Source organism: Callithrix jacchus, chromosome 20 (genome assembly GCF_049354715.1).
Source record: "Callithrix jacchus isolate 240 chromosome 20, calJac240_pri, whole genome shotgun sequence".
NCBI classification, from domain to species: domain Eukaryota; kingdom Metazoa; phylum Chordata; class Mammalia; order Primates; family Cebidae; genus Callithrix; species Callithrix jacchus.
Genome location: NC_133521.1, coordinates 30,454,988 through 30,475,435, shown reverse-complemented (window position 1 = coordinate 30,475,435; position 20,448 = coordinate 30,454,988). Strand labels below are relative to the sequence as shown.

Genomic DNA, 20,448 nt, shown 5'->3' with positions numbered 1-20,448 from the left:
CCCACGTGTCCCCGCGGGGGGAGACCAGGGGCTTCTGCCTGCAGAGCCCGACCGTGCAGAAGCGACTTAGCGAGCGGAAGGTGCTGCAGATATTTTCTTATGAGAGGAAGAAAGCTGAACTATGTGGGAGCCCTCTTAGCGCAGTGGGCAGCGCGTCAGTCTCATAATCTGAAGGTCCTGAGTTCGAGCCTCAGAGAGGGCAGCTGTTTTGTTGTGCTACGATCTGCTCTACTCTACAAATTGAAAACATATGCAGCAAAGGTGGTTAGAAGCCGCTAGAGGGATGTCACCCTGCAAAGCACTCTGAACCGTGGGCAAGGAGTAAGTGTGCCCCTCAGGGACCAGAGGGTAAAGAAGTGTTGGACATCTGACAGCCAGGTGTACAGGAGAGTGGGGCCCCGCCACACGGCTTCTTAAGTACATGCTTAGGTAAACTCGCAAAGATTCAACCTCGCTCATAACAAAAGAAACTCAGATCACAGCCACAGGAATGGCCATTGTCCCCTCTCCAAGGTATTGAAATCCACAAATGAGGCCGGTGCATTGGCTCACATCTGTAATCCCAACACTTGGGGAAGCCAAGGTAAGAAGGAAAATAGCTTAAGCCCAGGAATTTAGAGACCATCCTGTGCAATATAATGTCTACAAATAAAAATTTAAAAATAGCTAGGTGTGGTGGCACGTGCCTTTAGTCCTAGCTACTCAGGAGGCTGAGGTGAGGATCACTTAGGTCGAGGCTGAAGCTACAGTGAGCTGTCATTAAACCACTGCACTGCAGCCTGGGTTTTTTTGTTTTGTTGTTTTTGTTTTTGTTTTTAGAAAAAAACAAAAACAAACCTCTGAAATGAGATAACACATATATTTGCGTGAATGTAGGCAAATAGACACTAAGCATTGCTGATGAGAGCTAAATTGAGTCAATTCCTTTTGCAACATCTGTGAAAATCAGTCTCCTAGACTACTCCCGATCCTTTTCTCTAGACCTTCCTCTGCTAGGAGAAAAGCCTTGTCTCCACCCTCCCTCCATCCCAGACCCAGTTTCCAAGAGCCACGAAGACCTAGGCAGTCAACGCCCAACCTCAAGAGATCCAGGAGACGGGGATGGGACATGGCTTGAATGACAAGCGCTGATTCTAGCTCTAGCTGAATCCATATTTTTCATTACAATAGCTTCTAATTATTTTGTAGTTTATTCTCTATTAGTTATTTAGAAGTTTTTCTTAATTTCCAAAATAGGAAAATTATAGTTTTCTTTTTATTATTTATATCTTAATTGCATTGTGGTCAAACAATATATTCTGTAAAAGTTAAATCCTTTGAAATTTTATGGCTCAAGTATATGGTCATTTGTAAATGCCATGTGTATGTGTGTGTGGGGGGGTGTATTCTGTAGTGGTTGTGTGTCTTGTTCTAAGTTTTCTAATCATGTTATTCAAAGCTTCTGTACCCTTATAAATTGTCTATTTGAACTCTTGGTCACTGTGAGACATAAATTTGACTAATTTGTTGATTTTTCTTTTTGTATTTTGAGGCTAAAGTAACAACTACATAAAAACAGAATTATTGTGTCTTCCAGATGAATTGAACCTGAATTGAACACTTATGTTCACCTTTATCTCAAATATTTTTTGTTTTATAGTACACGTGGTCTAATATTAATATAACATCAACTGTCTTTGATTTGTGCAGAAAGTATCTTTATCTATTCTTGCTGTACTTTCTGTGCCCTTATGTTTTAATGTATCTTTCAAAAACAGTTGAGATTTTTTAAATTGTTATATGACCTCTACAGATTAACAGGAATATTTAACCCACTTACATTTAATAGAATTACTGCTATATTTGGATTTAAATCTATCATTTCAGTAAGTGTTTCCTTTTCCGCTTCTTCTTTGTTCCTTTTTTCTCTTTTTTTGGATCATTATTATATATTATTCCAGTATTTTCCCTCTTTGCTTGGAAGCTGTACACTTGTTTAATATTCTTTTAGCAATTAACCTAGAGATTACAATGCTACTCCTTATCAACACTGCTATTAATTGGGACTTTTATCTTATTTCCAGAAAGCATTTAAAAATTCTTGTACTCTCACTCTCAATTATTACCCTCCCAACTTGTGTGTCTTTAATTCTCTTGGACATCTACTTAGAAGTGGAATTACTGAATCATATGGTAACTCTTTATTAAGCATGTTGAAGAACTTCCAAACATTTAAAAAGTGACTGCAACATTTTGTAATCCTACCAGCAACATATGAGGATTCTAACCTCTCCACATCCTTGCCAACACTTGTTATCATCTATTTCACTCTAGCCATCCTAGCAGATGATAAGTGGTATCTCCCTTGGGTTTGTTTTGCATTTTCCTAATGGCAAATGATGTTGAGCCCCTTTTCATGTATTTTTTGGCCAGTTGTATATCTTCTATGGAGAAATGTCTGTTCAAACCCTTTGCCATTTGAAAAAAATAGGTCGTCTTTTTGTTGTTGCACTGTTAAGAGTCCTTTATATATTGTGGATACAAATGCCTTACCAGAAATATAATTTGCAAATGTTTTCTCCTATTCCGTGGGTTATCTTTTCAGTTGCTTGTGGTGTCCTTTGAAGCACATTTTAAATTTTGATGAACCTTATTTTTTAAAAAATGAATATTGCACAGAGGTGAGGCCCCTTTCTATTCCTTTATAATCAAATTTATCCCCCTCTGTCCCTAGAGCTCACCACTATTCTGAATTTGATCTTTATAATTCCCTAGATTTTTTCTTTGTTTAAAATACACATAACATAAAATGTACCATCTTAACATCTTTAATTATATAGTGAATGGTATTTCATACATTATTGTGCAACCATCACCACCATACATTTTCAGAATTTTTTCATCTTGCAAAACAAACTCTGCCCATTAAACAATAATTCCCCATACCCCGTCTCCTCAGCCCCTGGTTACCACCATTCCACTTTCTGTCTCTATGAATTTGACTAAATATCTCATATGAGTGGAATCAAACACTTGTACTGTCCTTTCATGACTGGCTTATTTCACTTAGCATAATGTCCTCAAGGTTCAACCATGTTGTAGCACGTGTCAGAATTTCCTTCAAGGCTGAATAAAATTCCATTTTGGGTGTCTATATATATACACACACACCATATTTTGTATATTCATTCATTCATTCATTCATTCATTCATTCATTGATGAGCACTTGTTATAAATTTGAGTCTATTTGTTACTATAGCCCAATAGGATAGATCTACTGGTAGCGTCTGCCCTCTGTATCATATCTAATAGATCCCAGTTACAGTACTATAGAAGTTATTATTTAGAAGTGCACTGGGTATAGCAGATGTTGGAAACTATAGCCAGCAGGCCAAATCTGTCCCACTGCTGTTTTTATAAAGTTTAATTTATAAAACTCACATTTACTCACTTATGTATTATCTATGGCCACTTTCATGCTATAATAATAGCACAGTTGAATAGCTGCCACAATATGGCAAAGCCTAAAATATTTACTCTCTGGCTACTTAAGAAAAGGTTTGCTATTTCCAGAGCTGTAGTAACAAATAGACCCCCACATCAACAACAGGTCAAATACAAGCTTCTTTTTCTTCCATGCCATAGCCCAAGGTGGGCAGCTTTTCTCCGTGTCTGACTCATGCACACAGGATGCTCCTACCCTGTGTTTCTGCAATGCCCTGGGGCCTCCACGTTATTTGCCTGGAGCTGGTGGAAGGGGAAGGAGATCCTGGAGAAAACAGTCTGGCTCCTTTAGGCCTGGCCCAAAGCTGACACATATTATTCACTCACCATCCACTGGCAAGAACTAAGTTCCTGACAACATCTGCATGCTGCAGAGGATGGCAAACTTGGCCCTTGGCATTGCAGCTTCCTCCCAGGGAAAACGCCAAGCCATGAACTTCAGTGGGCAGCTAGCAGTCTCAGCTATACAAACACCAACCCAAAAAGAGGACGCTGATGGAAGAAGACTAGAAAGCAAGCCTATATGGCTTTTTTTTTTCTCAAGAGCTGGGACCTTTCCAGCCTGGTGAAGCCCAGATATAATACTACATTGTCAAATTCTCAAACATGAGGAAAGTGTTCTGAAACAGTGAGCTAGGTAGCTCTGATTAGCATCAAACACCAGAATTAGCATCAGGACTTTTAAAGAGTCGGAGACAGTGAAGTGGCATGAAGCAGGGAGCTTCTCTATCACTGAAGTTAGGCACAAAAAGGGAGCCAGTCCTCAGAACATGGCTAGCCCAGCTCCAGGACTTTTACCTGGGACAAGAGTTGAGCATTGCTGGTCTAGCAACACCCTGATCCAATCTGAAAGTCAGCACAGGGACTTACATTTCTTGAGCTTTAAGATTCCAAAAATTTCCCTCTTTAAAAAAAATGTTTACAAACAAAACTAAGTCTGGTCTAAAATTCCGTCCCCACCCGGAATTTGCTGAAGGCATAAGCAATCCATCACGAGTTTGTGACTTGAAAGGAAGGGACACATATACAGACCATTTTGTTTTCTGCTTTGCTATTTTATTCATTACAAAGGGATTTCAAGTTTCCTGCCAAAACCCAGAAATCAGTGGTAGAAAGATAACAAAGGAAAAAGCTCCAAGTTATTTGATTAAAATCTGGGAGTGTGGGCTGAGAATGGTGTGTTGGAGGGGAGGGATGACCTGCCACTAAAGCCAAGGCAGAGGAGGCGACAGCATTAGAGATGTCCAGCACCGTGAAGCCGTCCTCTCAGCCACACCAGCCCAAAGACTAGCCTTCACTGGCAGGACCATAGCATGCCACCTTTAATACAAGAGCTGGTAGATGATGGCACTGCTCTTGGAGCCCATGACCAGATACTGGTTGTCAGAGGACACGTCACAGCACAGGATACCTGAAGACTCCTCTACCTAGATGGATGGAAGGGCCAAAAAAGGGATCACATTTGGAGCAAGGATTGGGGCAGACACAGAGGCTTCATGTAGTCCTGTTTCACAGCTCAGCATGCACCTAAGGGGCAGGCTGAGGACAGGGCCAGGTCTCAGGGCTCCAGGTAGTTTGGGAGTTCCCAGAATAGTAAGTCCTCATTTCCCGCACTGTGTAAAACTGCCCTGGGTGCTATCTCACAGGTGTTTTCCAGCACCCCCTAGAATCCAATGAACTGGGATCTGGAGCTATAAGCTCTGAGTGCCTGGGTTCAGGCATCCCTGTGTCCAGTACCTGAAACAACTTTTGTAGAGAAGGTGCCTCCAAGCCACTGATGCACGCATCTTTCGCAGTCACAAAATAGCTCCCTAGTGAAGAAAAGAACAGATGGAGAGGGCAGAGACCAATCTGGCATTCTAGTTCCAGCACTGTCCCCAGCCAGACTAAGAAAAGGGCAATTCTTCTCTGCCTCAATTTCCTCATCTATGAAAATTAGACACACAAACTAAGCCATTCCCTGATTTGCCCCCACCCTCCTACCACATGCAGGATCACGGTTATCACGGAACCACAGAAGGACAATCAGATAAGGTTCATGCCTTTTCCATCTGCCTGTGTCTTTGGGCTATCATTCTGTGCAAAAAGCTCCCATTACCGAGGGAGCCAGAAAACGAAAGGGGGGTGAATAGAGAAAGAAGAGACAAAAGTGAGTTCAAAACTGGACACCCGGAGGTGTCACCTGACTTCTCACCACAAGAGGCAAACTTGAGGCTGTGGTGGCGGGTGTATTTTTTCATGACAACCTTAAACTTCTCATTCCGAAGAGTGTGAAGGAATGCGATATCACTGGTTCTCAAGCCTGCCAATATCCATTCTTCACTGGGGTCATGGGTAATGCTGAGGATCTGTTTGTGGAAGGAGGCTTGAGGTCAGCACCCAAAGTTGCCAAGGCCACCCTTTGTGCCCACCTCTCAAGGTCAGACTGCCGCCCCTGCCGCCATGAACAGTTCCACTGCAGGTGGCATTCTGCCAGTGGTGGCCAGCCAGGCACCTCATTCTCTAAGTCATATTGGTGCAGCCTCTGGTAGCTCCTCAGGTCCCAGGAATACAGGGTGGTATCTTCACCTCCCGTCCAGAACATATTGCCTGTGATGTCAACACATCGGGACGCGTATACAGGAACTTGGTGCTTCCTGATGGGTGGGAAAACAACTCAGAGGGTCACTGAGTGGCTTGGGCCCCCCGGAAGTTTCAAGGTCAGGAAGCCCCTAGGAGTACCCCAGATATATCCTCTGAACTGATTCACCCAGCCCTAATGCAAAGAGGGGACAGTGAGCCGTACTGGCAAGCCCTTGCCCAGGTGCACCTGAGTGGCTGTCGGGGGAGGTCATACCTGATCAGGATTTGGTTCTGCAAATCCCAAATCTCAACAAATCCTTGGAAACCAGCCAAACAGATATGGGCATCGGAGGACACAGCCAGGGAATAGCACGTGGGGCCTGTCGAGGTCAGCTGTGCCCTGACCTGTGGGGTAGGTGCCAGGTCCCAGAGAGTCACAGCCTGGGAGGCACCCCCTGTGATCAGGCTCTGTTCATCGGGGAACAGCTTACAGGTAACGACACAGTCCTGGCGGTCCTGTAGGAAGCGTTCACACACTGGTATCCTCTTTGGGCACTGACTCTGGGTCTCACATCAAGGCCCTGTCGGGTTCCCTGAGCCCTGTTGGATCCCCCTCACCTGAAAGTCCAGTTGGGCCTGAGGGACCTTGCCCCCCGCATGCAATGCACCCTCATCCCACACCCTGATGTAGCCAGAGCCACACGTGTACACGTGGTGGGTTGAGCTGCTGATGGCCACAGTGTAGACTCTCTTTCCATGGCGGAGTGTGCCGACCTTCCAGGAGCCCTGTGGGGCCCTCTTCTGCCTGACCACGACTTCATCTGGAATGGGGGGCTGGGCAAGGAGAGGGTGGGTAGCAGTGGCCCTGACCTGCTGTCATTAATAAGCCAGCCCTGTCTTCCAGCTAGATTCTTAACCACCCACCCATCTACCCACCAGCAGAGCCTGGCCCCTGGTTCCCAGAGTCACAGCCCTTGAAGAAATGAGACTGTGAGCTGAAGGCCTTACTTCTCAGGATGGGGGAACAGGGATCATAGCTCAAAAGCAGCAGAGCCCAGGACACCCCCCTACCTATGGGAGAGAGAGTGAACATGCGGACACATTGTTTCTTGATTAGGGGGGTAGGTGGGAAGGGAAGGATCCTGAGTCTGAGTATGAAATAAAATGAGACACTTACAATTGCTCTGAGCCATGACTGGACTTCTTCACTGGGAGGGGAAGAGCAAGGCTGGCCTGCAGGGAAACAACAACACCCACCTGCGCACAGAGCCCCACACTTCAGGGAGAAGGCTGCTCTGTTGATTCCAGGCCCCTGTTCCTAGTCCCCCATCTGGGCTCCAGCTTGGGCAACCGCACGCACTACCATGGCTGGTACTCACCAACCTCAGAACCCGGTAGGAAGCTACGACACAGGGAAAAGAGGGATAGAGCGTGAGCCACAGAGCTTCCTGCTGGGACCCTCTCTCCCCAGGCCAGTTCACCACCCCCACCCAGTTGTGTTCAAGCAAAACCTGCCTTGGGCCGGACTCTGCTGCTTCTCCTGGTTGTGCCTCAGGGAACCCAGCGGCCTGGAGCTCAGATCTACCCAGGCCCTGGAGATGCCAGTGCTGCCGGGTCACCATGCTTGTCTCTTGATCAGCAGGGCCATGCCATGTCGGGGGGCTGGGGGGCTGCCAGGGCACTCCAAATAGACTTCCCAGTTGGTGCTGCACTTGTGGCTCATGCTGAGAGGAAACGCCAGAGCTTTCCAGCACATCCCTCCTCTCCTCTGGCTCACCATAAACCCTGAGCATTCCGAACCAGGCCTCTTCCTTCGCTGCCTTCACGTTCCTAGATCAGTGAAGTGCCTGGATCACCCGGTTCTAGAGCTTGAGAAATATACCCACCAAACAGATCCCAGGTTCCCAATCTGTCCTGATCCCCTGTGAGGTGAAAAAGAAGAGAGGCAGCTATGCACATGTGCTCCGTAGGGTCCGAGAGGACATCCTTTGGTGAGAAGATTCAAAAGACTGGTTGCCAACTAACTTTTTATATTAGGTGCTGGTGGCAATGGCGTTAAGCGTGGAAGCTTCATACAGGCACTCTGAGAGGTTAGCACCAGACACTGTTTTTCCTTTCACACACGTAGACTGCATTTCTGGTCATTTAAAATCAAACTCACCGGCCTGGCACAGTGGCTCAGGCCTGTAACCCCAGATCTTTGGGAGGCCAAGGTGGGCGGATCACTTGAGGCCAGGAGTTTAAGACCAGCCTGGCCAACATTGTGAAACCCCATCTCTACTAAAAATACAAAAATTAGCCAGGCTTGGTGGCGGACACCTGTAATCCCAGCTACTTGGGAGGCTGAGGCAGGAGAATCGCTTAAACCCGGGAGGCAGAGGTTGCACTAAGGCAAGATCACACCATTGCACTCCAGCCTGGATGACACAGCAAGACTCTGTCTCAAAAAAAAGGGCCAGGTGCGGTGGCTCACGCCTGTGATCCCAGCACTTTGGGAGGCCGAGGCAGGTAGATCATGAGGTCAAGAAATCAAGACCCATCCTGGTCAACATGGTGAGACCCCGTCTCTACTAAAAATACAAAAAATTAGCTGGGCATGGTGGCACATGCCTGTAATCCCAGCTACTCAGGAGGCTGAGGCAGGAGAATTGCCTGAACCCAGGAGGCGGAGGTTGCAGTGAGCCGAGATCGCCATTGCACTCCAGCCTGGATAACAAGAGCGAAACTCCGTCTCAAAAAAAAAAAAACAAAAAACAGATGTACCAGCTGGAGAACAGCAGCATTGTTTGTGACCATGTTGTGACACTGTTTCTTTGTTGTAACCTTTGCAGAGCCAAGACTGTGACACTGCATTCCAGCCTGGGATTTGGCAGATGACTGACCAAAGCCCAAAAGGCCATGGGAGGAAACTAGTACAATAAGTTGAGTATAGCCATATTGTGGAATAGTATGCAGCTGTTAAAAATAACAAGGATGCATACATTGATATGGAAAATTCCAAGGTATATTAGTAAATGGGTGAAAACTACAAGGTTCAGAAAAATGTGCCAAATGTGCAACTTTTATGTAAAAGAAAAATGGAAATTAAGTTTATCTTTGTACATAAGAAATTAGAAACAGTGGTTGCCTTTCAGGGATAGAAACTGGCAAACAGAAAAGAATAATACTGCATAATTCAGTACTTTTTCTGCATATTTCTGGATATTTGAACCTACGTTAAAAATGACTGGACCTGGGCCAGGCACAGTGGCTCAGGCCTGTAATCCCAGCATTTTTGGAGGCCAAGGCAGGCACATCACGAGGTCAGAAGTTTGAGACCAGCCTGTCCAATATGGTGAAACCCTGTCTCTACTACTAAAAAATGCAAAAATTAGCTGGGCATGGTAGCACGCACTTGTAGTCCCAGATACTCAGAAGGCTGAGGCAGGAGAATCTCTTGAACCCGGAAGAGGGAGGTTGCAGTGAGCTGATATGATGCCATTGCACTCCAGCCTGGGCGACAGAGTGAGACTCAAAAAAAAAAAAAAATAGTACAATGGTTGGATCTCGTGCCTTCATCTTGCCCCAAAATGTTGATCCTCATGATTCTTAGTTGTTTAAATAATTTCACACACTCTCCCTGACTTGCATCAGGCTCCTCTAATTGGAGACATCAGGGCTGAGCATGGAGCATGGAAACTCCCAGCAGAGGCCACCGCTGCTCAGACACCCTTTTGGGGGCCATGCAAAGCTTAAAATCAGTGAAGCTATTTAACCAGGGCTTCAGACTCCAAATTCATCAGAATTTCACCCTAGGAATAAGAGAAGGCTTTGAAACAGCAGGAGGAAGAATCAATATCACCGATTCCCTTCTCTTCTCTCTCCCAGAGCTCGGAATACAGAGACACCCCACTCCCTTACCAGACAACTCTTTCCAAAGCCCCAAAAAATGCTGGTGCTGGGGGCTCACCCAAACCCCCCATGGCAGGAAACTCACCTCTGAAGGAAGACGATCAAGCCCTAAACATGGGAAGTCAGCCAAGCTAAGACCCAGCCAGGAGTAAGAATCCCCACTCCCTCTCCCAGCCCCATTCCCTCCCTTCCACACCCAGGTGCTGCCCCTATCCGGTGGTGCTGCTATTTCTAAACAAATATGAGCCTAATGGGTCATCAAGCCCTGGGTCAGAACCTCGGTAGGGTATCCCAGCCCTGAATGGCTGTCAATCAATCATCAGGCGTGGCCACACAGCCAACCCGACTGAGCTGAGCTACTGCTGGCGCTCTCTCTGGTTAACCTTTGAGTCCTTGAATTGGGGGTGGTCAGACAGGGATCCACCAAGTGTTTTGAGGGCAGGAGGCAAGATGGAGGGAGACATTTTTAGGGGGATACATCTTTGGACTGGATTCGAACCACCCTACAAGAGGCAGTGTCTGCGCAAAGATGGGGAGTTGAGTGGAGATTCTCATCTCCAGGTGAATCTCCTTTGCTTGAGAAGGCTGGTCTTGGCCTGAAGCCAATAGTGGGTGATTGTGAGAGGGACGTGGGGCTGCTCTTCTCTTCATCCCCTGCTCTGGCCGGAACTTGCCTAGCTCTGGGCCTCTTGTCTCTTCCCAGATTCCCTGAAAGCAAAGACTGAGGAACCCTCTCTTTTTTTTTGAGACAGTTTCGCTCTTGTTACCCAGGCTGGATCTCGGCTCACCACAACCTCCGCCTCCTGGGTTCAGGCAATTCTCCTGCCTCAGCCTCCGGAGTAGCTGGGATTACAGGCACGCGCCACTGTGCCCAGGTAATTTTTTGTATTTTTAGTAGAGATGGGGTTTCATCATGTTGACCAGGATGGTCTCAGTCTCTTGACCTCGTGATCCACCTGCCTTGGCCTCCCAAAGTGCTGGTATTACAGGCGTGAGCCACTGCACCCAGAACCCTCTCTTTTCCGTGGCTCTTACACTGGAGCACACATCAGATCCCCTGGAGGCCTTGTTAAAAGCGTGCTGGACCCACTCCCAGAAATTCTGATTCAGGGCTGGGCACAGTGGCTCACACCTATAATCCCAGCACCTTGGGAGGCCAAGGTGGGCAGATCACTTGAGGTCAGGACCAGCCTGTTGAACATGGCGAAACCCCGTCTATACTAAAAATGCAAAAATTAACTGGGTTATGGTGGTGCATGTCTGTAATCCCAGCATATTGGGAGGCCGAGGTGAGTGGATCATCTGAGATCAGAAGTTTAAGACCAGCCTGGTCAACATGGTGGAACCGTCTCTACTAAAAATACAAAAATTAGCTGGGTGTGGTGGTGCGTGCCTGTAATTCCAGCTAATTGAGAGGCACAAGAATCACTTGAATCCAGGAGGCGGAGGCTGCAGTGAGCGAGATTGTGCCACTGCATTCCAGCCGGGGTGACGGAGTGAGACTCTATCTCAAAAAAATCAATAAATAAAGAAAGAAATTCTGATTCAGTAGGCGCAGGGTAGGGCCTGAGACTGTGTTTCTAACAAGTCCCTGTATGCTGTTGGTGATGCTGCTGCTGTGGCCACCAGGCTGGGGACCACATCTGAGAGGCACTGGGGAACCCTTCAGTCTTGTGGTCTCTTTCTTGAAGGCGGGGAAGGGGTGATGAAGCTGGACCCCTTTCCTCCTCTGCTCCTTGATTATGCCTCCATTCCCTGATCACCCCCCCTCCCCCCATGGAATCTACTCTCTCCTCTCCTCCGATTTCTTTCTCATTCATTGGCTTCCTTCTTTGGAAGCAGGAGTTCTGAGATGGCTGCTGCTTAGGGAGGAATCTTTTCCCACCACTGACCTCCAGTCTCCAAAGCTCTGTCTCTCCCTTCTCCCCTCCGCCTCACTTACACCCCTTGTCCCCAGCACGTCTGTGGCTGCCTATTGCCTTCAAGATAATGTTGCTGGAAAAAGAGGGTCCTGATTCAGACCCCAAGAGTTCCTGGGTCTCACACAGGAAGGAATTAAAGGCAGGTCACAGAGTGCAGTGTGAAAAAGCAAGTTTATTACACACTACTCTGTTACAGAGTAGAGCATGCTCAGAAAGCAGGAGGAGGAACGCACCATCTTTTGTTAGTGTCTCTACTTATAAGAAGCCATAAGGGGTGGCTGGATGCAGTGGTTCACACCTGTAATCCCAGCACTTAGGGAGGCCAAGGCGGATGGATCACCTGAGATCACGAGTTCAAGACCAGCCTGGCCAATACGGCAAAACCCTGCCTCTAGTAAAAAAAAAAAAAAAAATTAACTGGGTGTGGTGTGTGCCTGTAATCCCAGCTACTTGGGAGGCTGAGGCAGGAGAATCACCTGAGCTCAGGAGGTGGAGCACTGAAGCCAGATTGCGCCACTGCACTCCAGCCTGGGTAACAGAACAAGACTCCATTGAAAAAGAAAAAAGTAAAAGTAAAAGGAAGTAAGGAAGAAAGAAAGGAAGGAAGGAGGGAGGGAGGGAGGAAGGAAAGAAGGAAGGAGGGAGGGAGGAAAGAAGGAAGGAAGGAGGGAGGGAGGGAGGGAGGGAGGGAGGAAGGAAGGAAGGAAGGAAGGAAGGAAGGCAGGCAGGCAGGCAGGCAGGAAGGATGGAGGGAGGGAGGGAGGGAAGGAAGGAAGGAGGGAGGGAGGGAGGGAAGGAAGGAGGGAGGGAGGGAGGGAGGGAGGAAGGAAGGAAGGAAGGAAGGAAGGAAGGAAGGAAGGAAGGAAGGAAACCATAAGGAGCTATAGTTAAACGTGGAATGTGCAGATGTGCTCACTAAAGTTAAGGGATATTGGTGCTATCCATGACCATTAACTCTTCAACCTAAACTCACTCATTAACATTACTCTTAATTAAAGTGGGCTGTATTTTAGGACACCTGGACATTCTGCAGGCTTAGTGGGAGATGCTCTGCATGGCTATAAATACTCTGTAATTATAATTGGTGGTCAGCTTTGGATGTGGCTATTTTCTGACCATAAGTGTTAACCTGCTCACTTCAAGATGGAGTCACTCTAGTCATGTTTTATTAAAACAGAGGCCTAGTAAGCAGGGTTCCTCTAACAATAATCCCAACTCCTGAGCCTGGTATGGAAAATCCATCCCCATCCACTCTTCCCCAGCTTGTACTGTTTCCACCAAAGCTCACTCCCAATGGACTGAACTGCACTTTTCCACAATCATGCTTTGCTTGTGCGCTTCCTTCATCCAGGAATTCTGTTCCTTGCCCACTCCATGGAAGCATGGAATGTATGCTTCCATTCCTGTCATGTGTCGCGTATATGCTTCCATGCACTGTTAAGCCAGGCTCATGCCGGGTGCCAGGGACCAGAGATCAGGCTAAGGCCCAGCCCATGTCCTTGAGGACCTCTGATTTGAGAGTAGGGATAAGGGGGCCACATACACATAAATCCCTGTCCTGACACTGATCCATTTTTGGTGCATTATCTCTTTTTTCATTCTCACAGGAAACACAACAGTGAGGCACAGAAAGCATGGGTTTTAGCCCCAATTTGGAAGTAGGATAATTAACTCGAGGGCTCAGTCCCTTGAAAAGACTTGTCCAAGATCTCTCTAAATGGGCAGAAGGGCGAGCTAGGCTGCAAATCCAGGCCTGCAGGACTTTTTAAAAATGTGTGTTTATGGGCCGGACACGGTGGCTCATGCCTGTAAACCCTGCACTTTGGGAGGCTGAGTCAGGCAGATCACTAGCTCAGGAGTTCGAGACCATCCTGGCCAACATGGTGAAACCCTGTCTCTACTACAAATACAAAATTAGCCGGGCATGGTGGCGGGCGCCTGTAATCTCAGCTACTTGGGAGGCTGAGGCAGCAGAATTGCTTGAACTCGGGAGGTGGAGGTTGCAGTGAGCAGAGATCGTGCCACTGCACTCCAGCTAGGGCGACAGTGCAAGACTTCATCTCAAAAACAAAAATGTATGTTTATGAGCAAGCCTTATTAAAGCACAGGGTTTCTTCATTCTGAGTGTGAATCCTTCATCAGACAATCATGTGACAATGATCGCCTGCCAGTCTGTGGTTTGCCTTTTAATGGTGTCTTTGGATGAATAAAAATTCTTAATTTTGCAGCCATAAAAAATAATGAGTTCATGTCCTTTGCAGGGACATGGATGAAGCAAGACACCATCATTCTCAGCAAATTAACACAGGAACAGAAAACCAAACACTGCATGTTCTCACTCATAAACAGGAGTTGAACAATGAGAACACACGGACACAGGGAGGGGAACATCACACACTGGGGCCTGTGGGGGGTGGGAAGCAAGGGGAGGGAGAGCATTAGGATAAATACCTAATGCATGCGGGCTTAAAACCTAGAGGATGGGTTGACAGGTGCAGCAAACCACCATGGCACATGTATACCTGTGCAACAAATCTGCACGTTCTGCACATGTATCCCAGAACTTAAAAAAACTTCATTTTAATTCTACCATTTATCTTTAAGGCGAATTCTTGAGTCTTATTTGGGAAACATTTGCAGATCCCAACATCATGAAGCTATATGCTCCTTGGTTTTCTTCCAGAAGCTTATTTTACCTTTCATATTTACATCTGTGAAATTCAAGACGTTGGCAGCATCTGGAATGGGTTGCAGGGAAAACAAAGGACCCAGGACAGCAGCCTGAGCCTAAGCGGAGGCAGCATGCATGGCAGTGAGGAGCCCAGGCCTGCCACCTCCAAGCAGCATGAGCCTTAATGGGTTACCAGCCGCTGCCTCAGTTTTCTCATCTGTGAAATGGAGCTGACAAAATTAGATCCTTCCTGAAGCTGTAGTCAGACCCAGAAGTTAATAAGGCCTTTGACTGTGCCAGATTTCAACTAAGTGCTCATTCTTAGACAAGGTAGCATGAAAAATAAAATTTATTCTTAAAAAGTAAATGCTCATTAAGGGTTGGCAGTTTCCAGGGGCCTCTCAAGAGAAAAAGTAAAGTGAGGCTGGTGAGAGGCTGGTAAGTTATAAGAAAAACTTGTCACTTTACTATAAGTAAAGTTATAGGGGGCGAGTGCGGCACCTGGAGATTTCTAGAAGGGGCATGGGGTCTGGATCACAGTTGGCAGGCCTTGCCTGAATTCTCATAGTCTACTCTCACAGCTGTCCTAGGACGGAAGCTTTCATTTAAGGAGACTGTGGTGCAGAGAGCTGAAGAAATTTGCTCAAGGCCACACAGCAAGGAAGTGGTGGAGTTAGGATTTGAGCCCAGGCCTGCACAACCCCAGGTGGCCCTCTACAGGCTGCAGAAAGAGAAGGAGGGGAAGGAACAGGGGGCCATTTGGCGTCAACAACCTGGATGGGGAGGTTTCTGTGCACTCTTGGGCCAGAAACTATAGATTGCTAAGAATGGAAGTGTCAGATGCTGAGAAGACGTGGAAGTGGGGGTGCAGGTATGGCGGTAGAGGACTCAACTGAGACATTTGAATAAAAGTGAAAATGGCAGCCAGGCACAGTGGCTCACACCTGTAATCCCAACACTTTGGGAGGCCAAGGTGGGAGGATCTGGCCTCTCTGGAGAGACTAGTCTGGCCAACATGGCAAAACCCCATCTCTACTAAAAATACAAAAATTACCCGCGTGGTGGTGGGCACCTGTAATCCCAGCTACTCGGGAATCTTAGGTAGGGAGAATCACCTGAACCCGGGAGACCGTGGTTGCTCAGCTGGAGCTGAGATTGTGCCACTACACTCCAGCCTGGGTGACAGGGAAAAACTCCATCTCAAAAGAAAAGTGAAAATGGGGACAGCCTGAGGAGCTGCAAGAGTCAGAGTGCTGTGGTCGTTAAACCCACAGGCATGTTAAAGGCAACTGGTGCCTTAAAAATTACTGGATATAAAGGAACAGTGCATCCTGTTGTTCCACAACCAAGGGACTCACCTTGAGCCGAGACTGTGCCGTGGCTGAAATTCAGGTGTTTGTGGGCAACAGGTGGGACCCCCTTGACTAAAACAGTCAAAACCAGTGTAAAGTTGATTTCATGAAAAGAAAGTAAACAGGGCTTATGATAGTAATCAAACACACCTGTGCCCCTTCCCCCAACACCTTTCCATCCACGTGGTCAGTCGTCACAGTCTTACTGAGCCCCGCTGTTGCTGGGCACTGAGGAGACAAGGCTGGGCCTACACAGCTGACCATGACCTGTATGCCAGTTTCTTTGGGGGGAAACTGACCATTGAACTGGAGATTACGAGTTAGAGTGGAAAGTGACATAACCTGGAAGTGAAAGGTGATAGGGAGTAGGTGAGGCTGGAAGGATGGAAGGACTCAGCAGTGGCAGCAGGGTATCGGAGAGCACAGGAGAATGTTCCAGGCAGACAGAAGGGCAGAGGCAAAGGATCGGAGGAGGAGTATATTCTAGCACTTGGAAGAATTTTCTGGGGGCTGGAGCACCAGAGGGTGTGTATTTTGGAGGCAGGGAGGGCAGGACTGTGTGCTCCTTTCCAGAGAGAGCTGGAAGGGATTTGTGGCTGGTTCTGAGCTGGGGGAGACATAATCAGAGTTGGATTTCAGAAGGAGAACTCGGCCTGTTCTTCTATGCATAGACTGGGGGGAGGGGACAAAATGGGAGGCTGGGACCCAGTTAAAAGGAAAAGACACTCAAATCACCAGTCATCCGGGAAATGGAAATCAAAGCCACATGCAGTATCACTTCACACTCCGTAGCACGGCTATGACACCAAAACCACAGAAAATAACAACTGTCAGTGAGAATGTGGAGAAATTGGAACCCTCGTATGTTGCTGATAGGAATACATGGGGCAGCCACTGTGAAAAACAGTTTGGCAGCTCCTCAAAGAGTTAGATCTCTGACCCAGCAGTTCCACTCTTAAGTATATGGCCCCAAAAATGAAAAACAGGGACTTAAACACCTCTTGTCCACCAACATTCACAGCAAAGTAGAAATAAGCCAAGTGTCCACCAACTGAAGAATGGATCGACAAAATGTGTTGTAACCATGCCATGGAGCACTACTTGGCCATAAAAAGGAATGAAACTCTGATACATGCTACCACATGGGTGAACCTGAAAACATGACGCTATGTGAAATAAGCCAGACACAGAGAGCCAATATTGCACGATTCTATCTACATGAAATATCCAGAAAAGGCCAATCCCTAGACATAGAAAGCAGGTTAGTGCTTGCCAGGGACTGGCAAAGGGGAATTGGACGCCACTGCTTAATGGGTCTGGGGTTCCCTTTGGGGTAACAAAAAAGTTCTGAAACTAGAGGGTAGTGATGGCTGTGCAGCACTGTGGCGCACCTACTGCCACTGAATTGTACACTCTGAAACAGCGAAGAGGAGCAGGGCGAGGTGGCAGGCACCTGTCATCCCAGCTACTGAGGAGGCTGAGGCAGAGAATCCCTTGAACCCAGGAGGTGGAGTTTGCAGTGAGCGGAAACCAGGCCACTGCACTCCAGCCTGGGCAAAAGAGCAAGACTCCGCCTCAAAAAAAAAGAAGGAAAAAAAAAAGCTAAAATGTTAAATTTCATGTTATGTGTATTTCACAAGAAAGACCCAAAACCAGACATCGAGTCATGAGTTAGGGGTCCCGCAAATCCCAACAGCATTTTTCCCTCTTCCCCTTTAGCCAGCAAACTCCAGGCAGTTTAGCTGGTGGTTTTCTTCCTATTGCTCCCCTAGAAGAGCCACTCCGCTGCAGGTGCCCCAGCCGGGGGGCTATGGGCAGCTGTGGCCAAATGGCCCGTGGGACCCTAGCGCCTACTGAGCCAACACAAAGGCCAGAGAGGGGGTCATCTGGGCAGGACTGTGACTGTCAGCCTCTAGATCTTTATTTGAGGGCTGGCGCGCCCTCTGGCGGCACCTGGAAGGGACAATGCACGGCCAGGCCCCTCCTCGCTGCTCCGCTAGTCCCCTCCCACTTCCTCCCTCCCAGTCACCGGGAGCCCCAACTCCCTATTCCTTGCCAAGCCCCCTTCCTCCCAGCATGATGGCATTGCCCTTCCCACAAGCACGGTGGCGTCTCCCGCATCCCGCACTGCTCTTCCCTCCCACCTCGCGCCCCGTCTCTGCCATGGGACACTTGCATTCCCAAGTCCTGCATTCCGATTTCTGTCCTGGCTCCATCTCTTATCTGCCCAGCGACCTGTTGGCAAAGCCCCGTGCTCAGTCACTGTCAGGAGCCCGCCAGCAACTTTCTGCCTCCCTCACAGTCCTCGACAGCAACTCTGTAACGTGAGCCTCGGAGCAGGATTTCACTTGATTGTTTTGTAAGAAGTTTACTTTTTGTTGCTGGTTGTGGTGGTAAAGACAAGGGTCTCACTTTGTTCCCCAGGCTGGTCTTGAACACCTGGCCCCAAGCAATCTTCCCGCCTCGGCCTCCCACAGTGCTGGGATCACAGGCGTGCGCCACCGCGTTGTAATGGCTGCGCTGACCGCTCTGAGCGCCCTTGGGATGCTGGCCTGCAGGGCGCGGCGTGCGCGGCCCGGCTTGCTAGGTCAGGGTCTCGGAGGTTATCTCCGCCCCCCACAGACCCCCATGCACCAACTCCCTGGGGATCCACAGGAGGCTTCCGACCAGGAGCTCGGCCCCGCTTTCCCGGACTCCGGGCAGCTGTGGCAGGGCCACTCCTCCCGGTCGGGCGGGGTCGAGCCCTCGCAGGGCCGGGGGCGGCAAGGACTCCTCTTGGCTTCTCCGCCCACGGCGCAGGGCGCAGAACCCAGAATCCCGGATGCAGAGCCCCGCACCCCTGCCCGCTTCCGCACGAGGCCAGAGCAGAGCCCCAGGGTCGGAAGCGCGGGCCCAAGGCCGGCGCAGGGGCAGACGGCGCCCCCGCAGGCGCTCACGCGCAGTCTCCAGCTCCAGGCCTCGCGGGCCCCAGCACCTCCGCGGGCGGCCCCAGCCAGGGAGCACGTGGGCTGCGGGGCTGCGGGGCTGCGGGCCAATGGCGGGGTGGGGACCAGCAGACGCGCGGGGACCCACGGCAGAATAACCCCTTACCGTGGCAGGGGCTCTGCGGTTCCTCGGGGCAACCGGAGGACAGAGGCTCAGTGCCGCAGGGCGGTCGGGAAGGCTTCCTGGAGGCTGGGCTTGAGCCGAGGGTGGGTGGGATTTCGGTGGCCAGTAGGGGGTAGGGGCCACGCCTCAGGAACACTGGAATCACTTGGGGAACGGGCGGCAGAGTGGGAGATCCAGATGGAGGAGAAGGCCGGAAAGCCGGCAGAGGTGGTCCGGACCGTGCACGGGAGCCCCTGAGACCATGGCCCGCACAGGATGTACTAACAAACCACCTGATCTGTAGTGCGTATCTGGGCCTGCGAGCTAGGGGAAGGGGCCACAGGGATCCCCGCCTTCCTCCAGGCTGAGACATTCCCCAGGAGAAGACAAAGGTTGACCCATCTAGGGTTCTCTGGCAGGTGGTCAAGCCCTGGCCGGTGGAAGGGACCTGCGGACATTGCTGGAATGGAACCTGTCGCAGGATATCCTCATCCTCTCCAGGCCTGAAGATAAAAGATGTGCAGGAGTGGAGATTTCAGAGGCCAAGAGAACAGGAGAGCATCCAGAAGCCTCTTCCCAGAACCCCCAGCCCCTGCAGAGAGAGGCCCCCAGGCCTCTGGGAGGCTGTGCAGATGACACAGGAGCCCTGCTCCCCAGCGCATGGACACCCCCCTTAGGCCTCTCACCAGGCTCTCCCCACGACCTGAGAGTGCCCTGAGACAGTGACAGCAACGGCCATGTTTTCCTCCAAGCTTCCATTTCCCCTCCTGATCTGGACAGGGCAGGCCCAGGTTTTCACTAAGTTCCCTTCCAATGTGACAGGCCAGGGGGGTCTGTGCACTCTGCACTGCAGGGACAGAACATGCTGATCCAGATTAAAGGAAAAAGACCTTAACTCCCACCCTTCCAGGCCCAGGGCTCCAGTTCAGAAAAGCACAAGTGCTATTGCGTAGGGAATGGGGTCTCCTGTGCTCAGGCTTCTTACTGTCCTGGTAAGGCCTCCACTGCACCCACATGGGAGACTGGGGTGGTGGACACCAGGGCTGCTGGGCATCAGGACTCCTGGGTGATGGGGACATGTGACTTCACGAGGCTTTGCAGGTGTCTGACTGTCTTCCTCACCCTCTGGTCATTGGGGTCTGAGCAGATGGACCTGCCCTGGACAGTAACAAGCCTATGGGGAGGGAGATAACCATCAGAGTCCTGGAACCAGCCCCACCCTGCACTGACCTGGAGCCAGAGTCCTAGAGAGGCCCTGGGTCACATGGGACATTGGTGGCACATCTATCAGGTTCTGTCCTCTGGGATTCTCAATCCTCCAGGAGTCCAAGCCTTGATCCTGCCATTGCAAAGAAGCTGTGGACCCTGCGGGAAGCCAGGACTGAAGGACTTCTTGTCCCACTTTACCAAGTAATAGCATGGCTGGGAGACCCCCACCCAGGCAGTGCTGAAGGAAATGAGAGGCAAACACCCAGATAG

At 49.3% G+C, this 20,448-nt stretch overlaps 1 protein-coding gene and 1 non-coding gene across 2 annotated transcripts; one reads left to right on the top strand and one right to left on the bottom strand.

Moving 5' to 3' along the window:
- The first annotated feature begins 129 nt into the window (after window positions 1-129).
- TRNAM-CAU (transfer RNA methionine (anticodon CAU)) lies at window positions 130-202 on the top strand. Its single transcript has one exon. It is a non-coding gene; the product is annotated as a tRNA-Met (tRNA).
- Window positions 203-4,527: 4,325 nt separating this feature from the next.
- On the bottom strand, window positions 4,528-19,061 carry TLE7 (TLE family member 7). The gene is made up of 10 exons (NM_001370854.1): window positions 18,973-19,061; window positions 7,562-7,968; window positions 7,426-7,448; window positions 7,224-7,279; window positions 6,665-6,880; window positions 6,321-6,562; window positions 5,979-6,120; window positions 5,679-5,832; window positions 5,222-5,295; window positions 4,528-4,911 (listed from the first exon to the last, which is right to left on the bottom strand). The coding sequence occupies exons 2-10, from the start codon at window positions 7,837-7,839 to the stop codon at window positions 4,807-4,809; spliced, it is 1,290 nt and encodes a 429-aa protein (NP_001357783.1). The 5' UTR covers window positions 7,840-7,968; window positions 18,973-19,061; the 3' UTR covers window positions 4,528-4,806.
- Window positions 19,062-20,448: the final 1,387 nt, after the last annotated feature.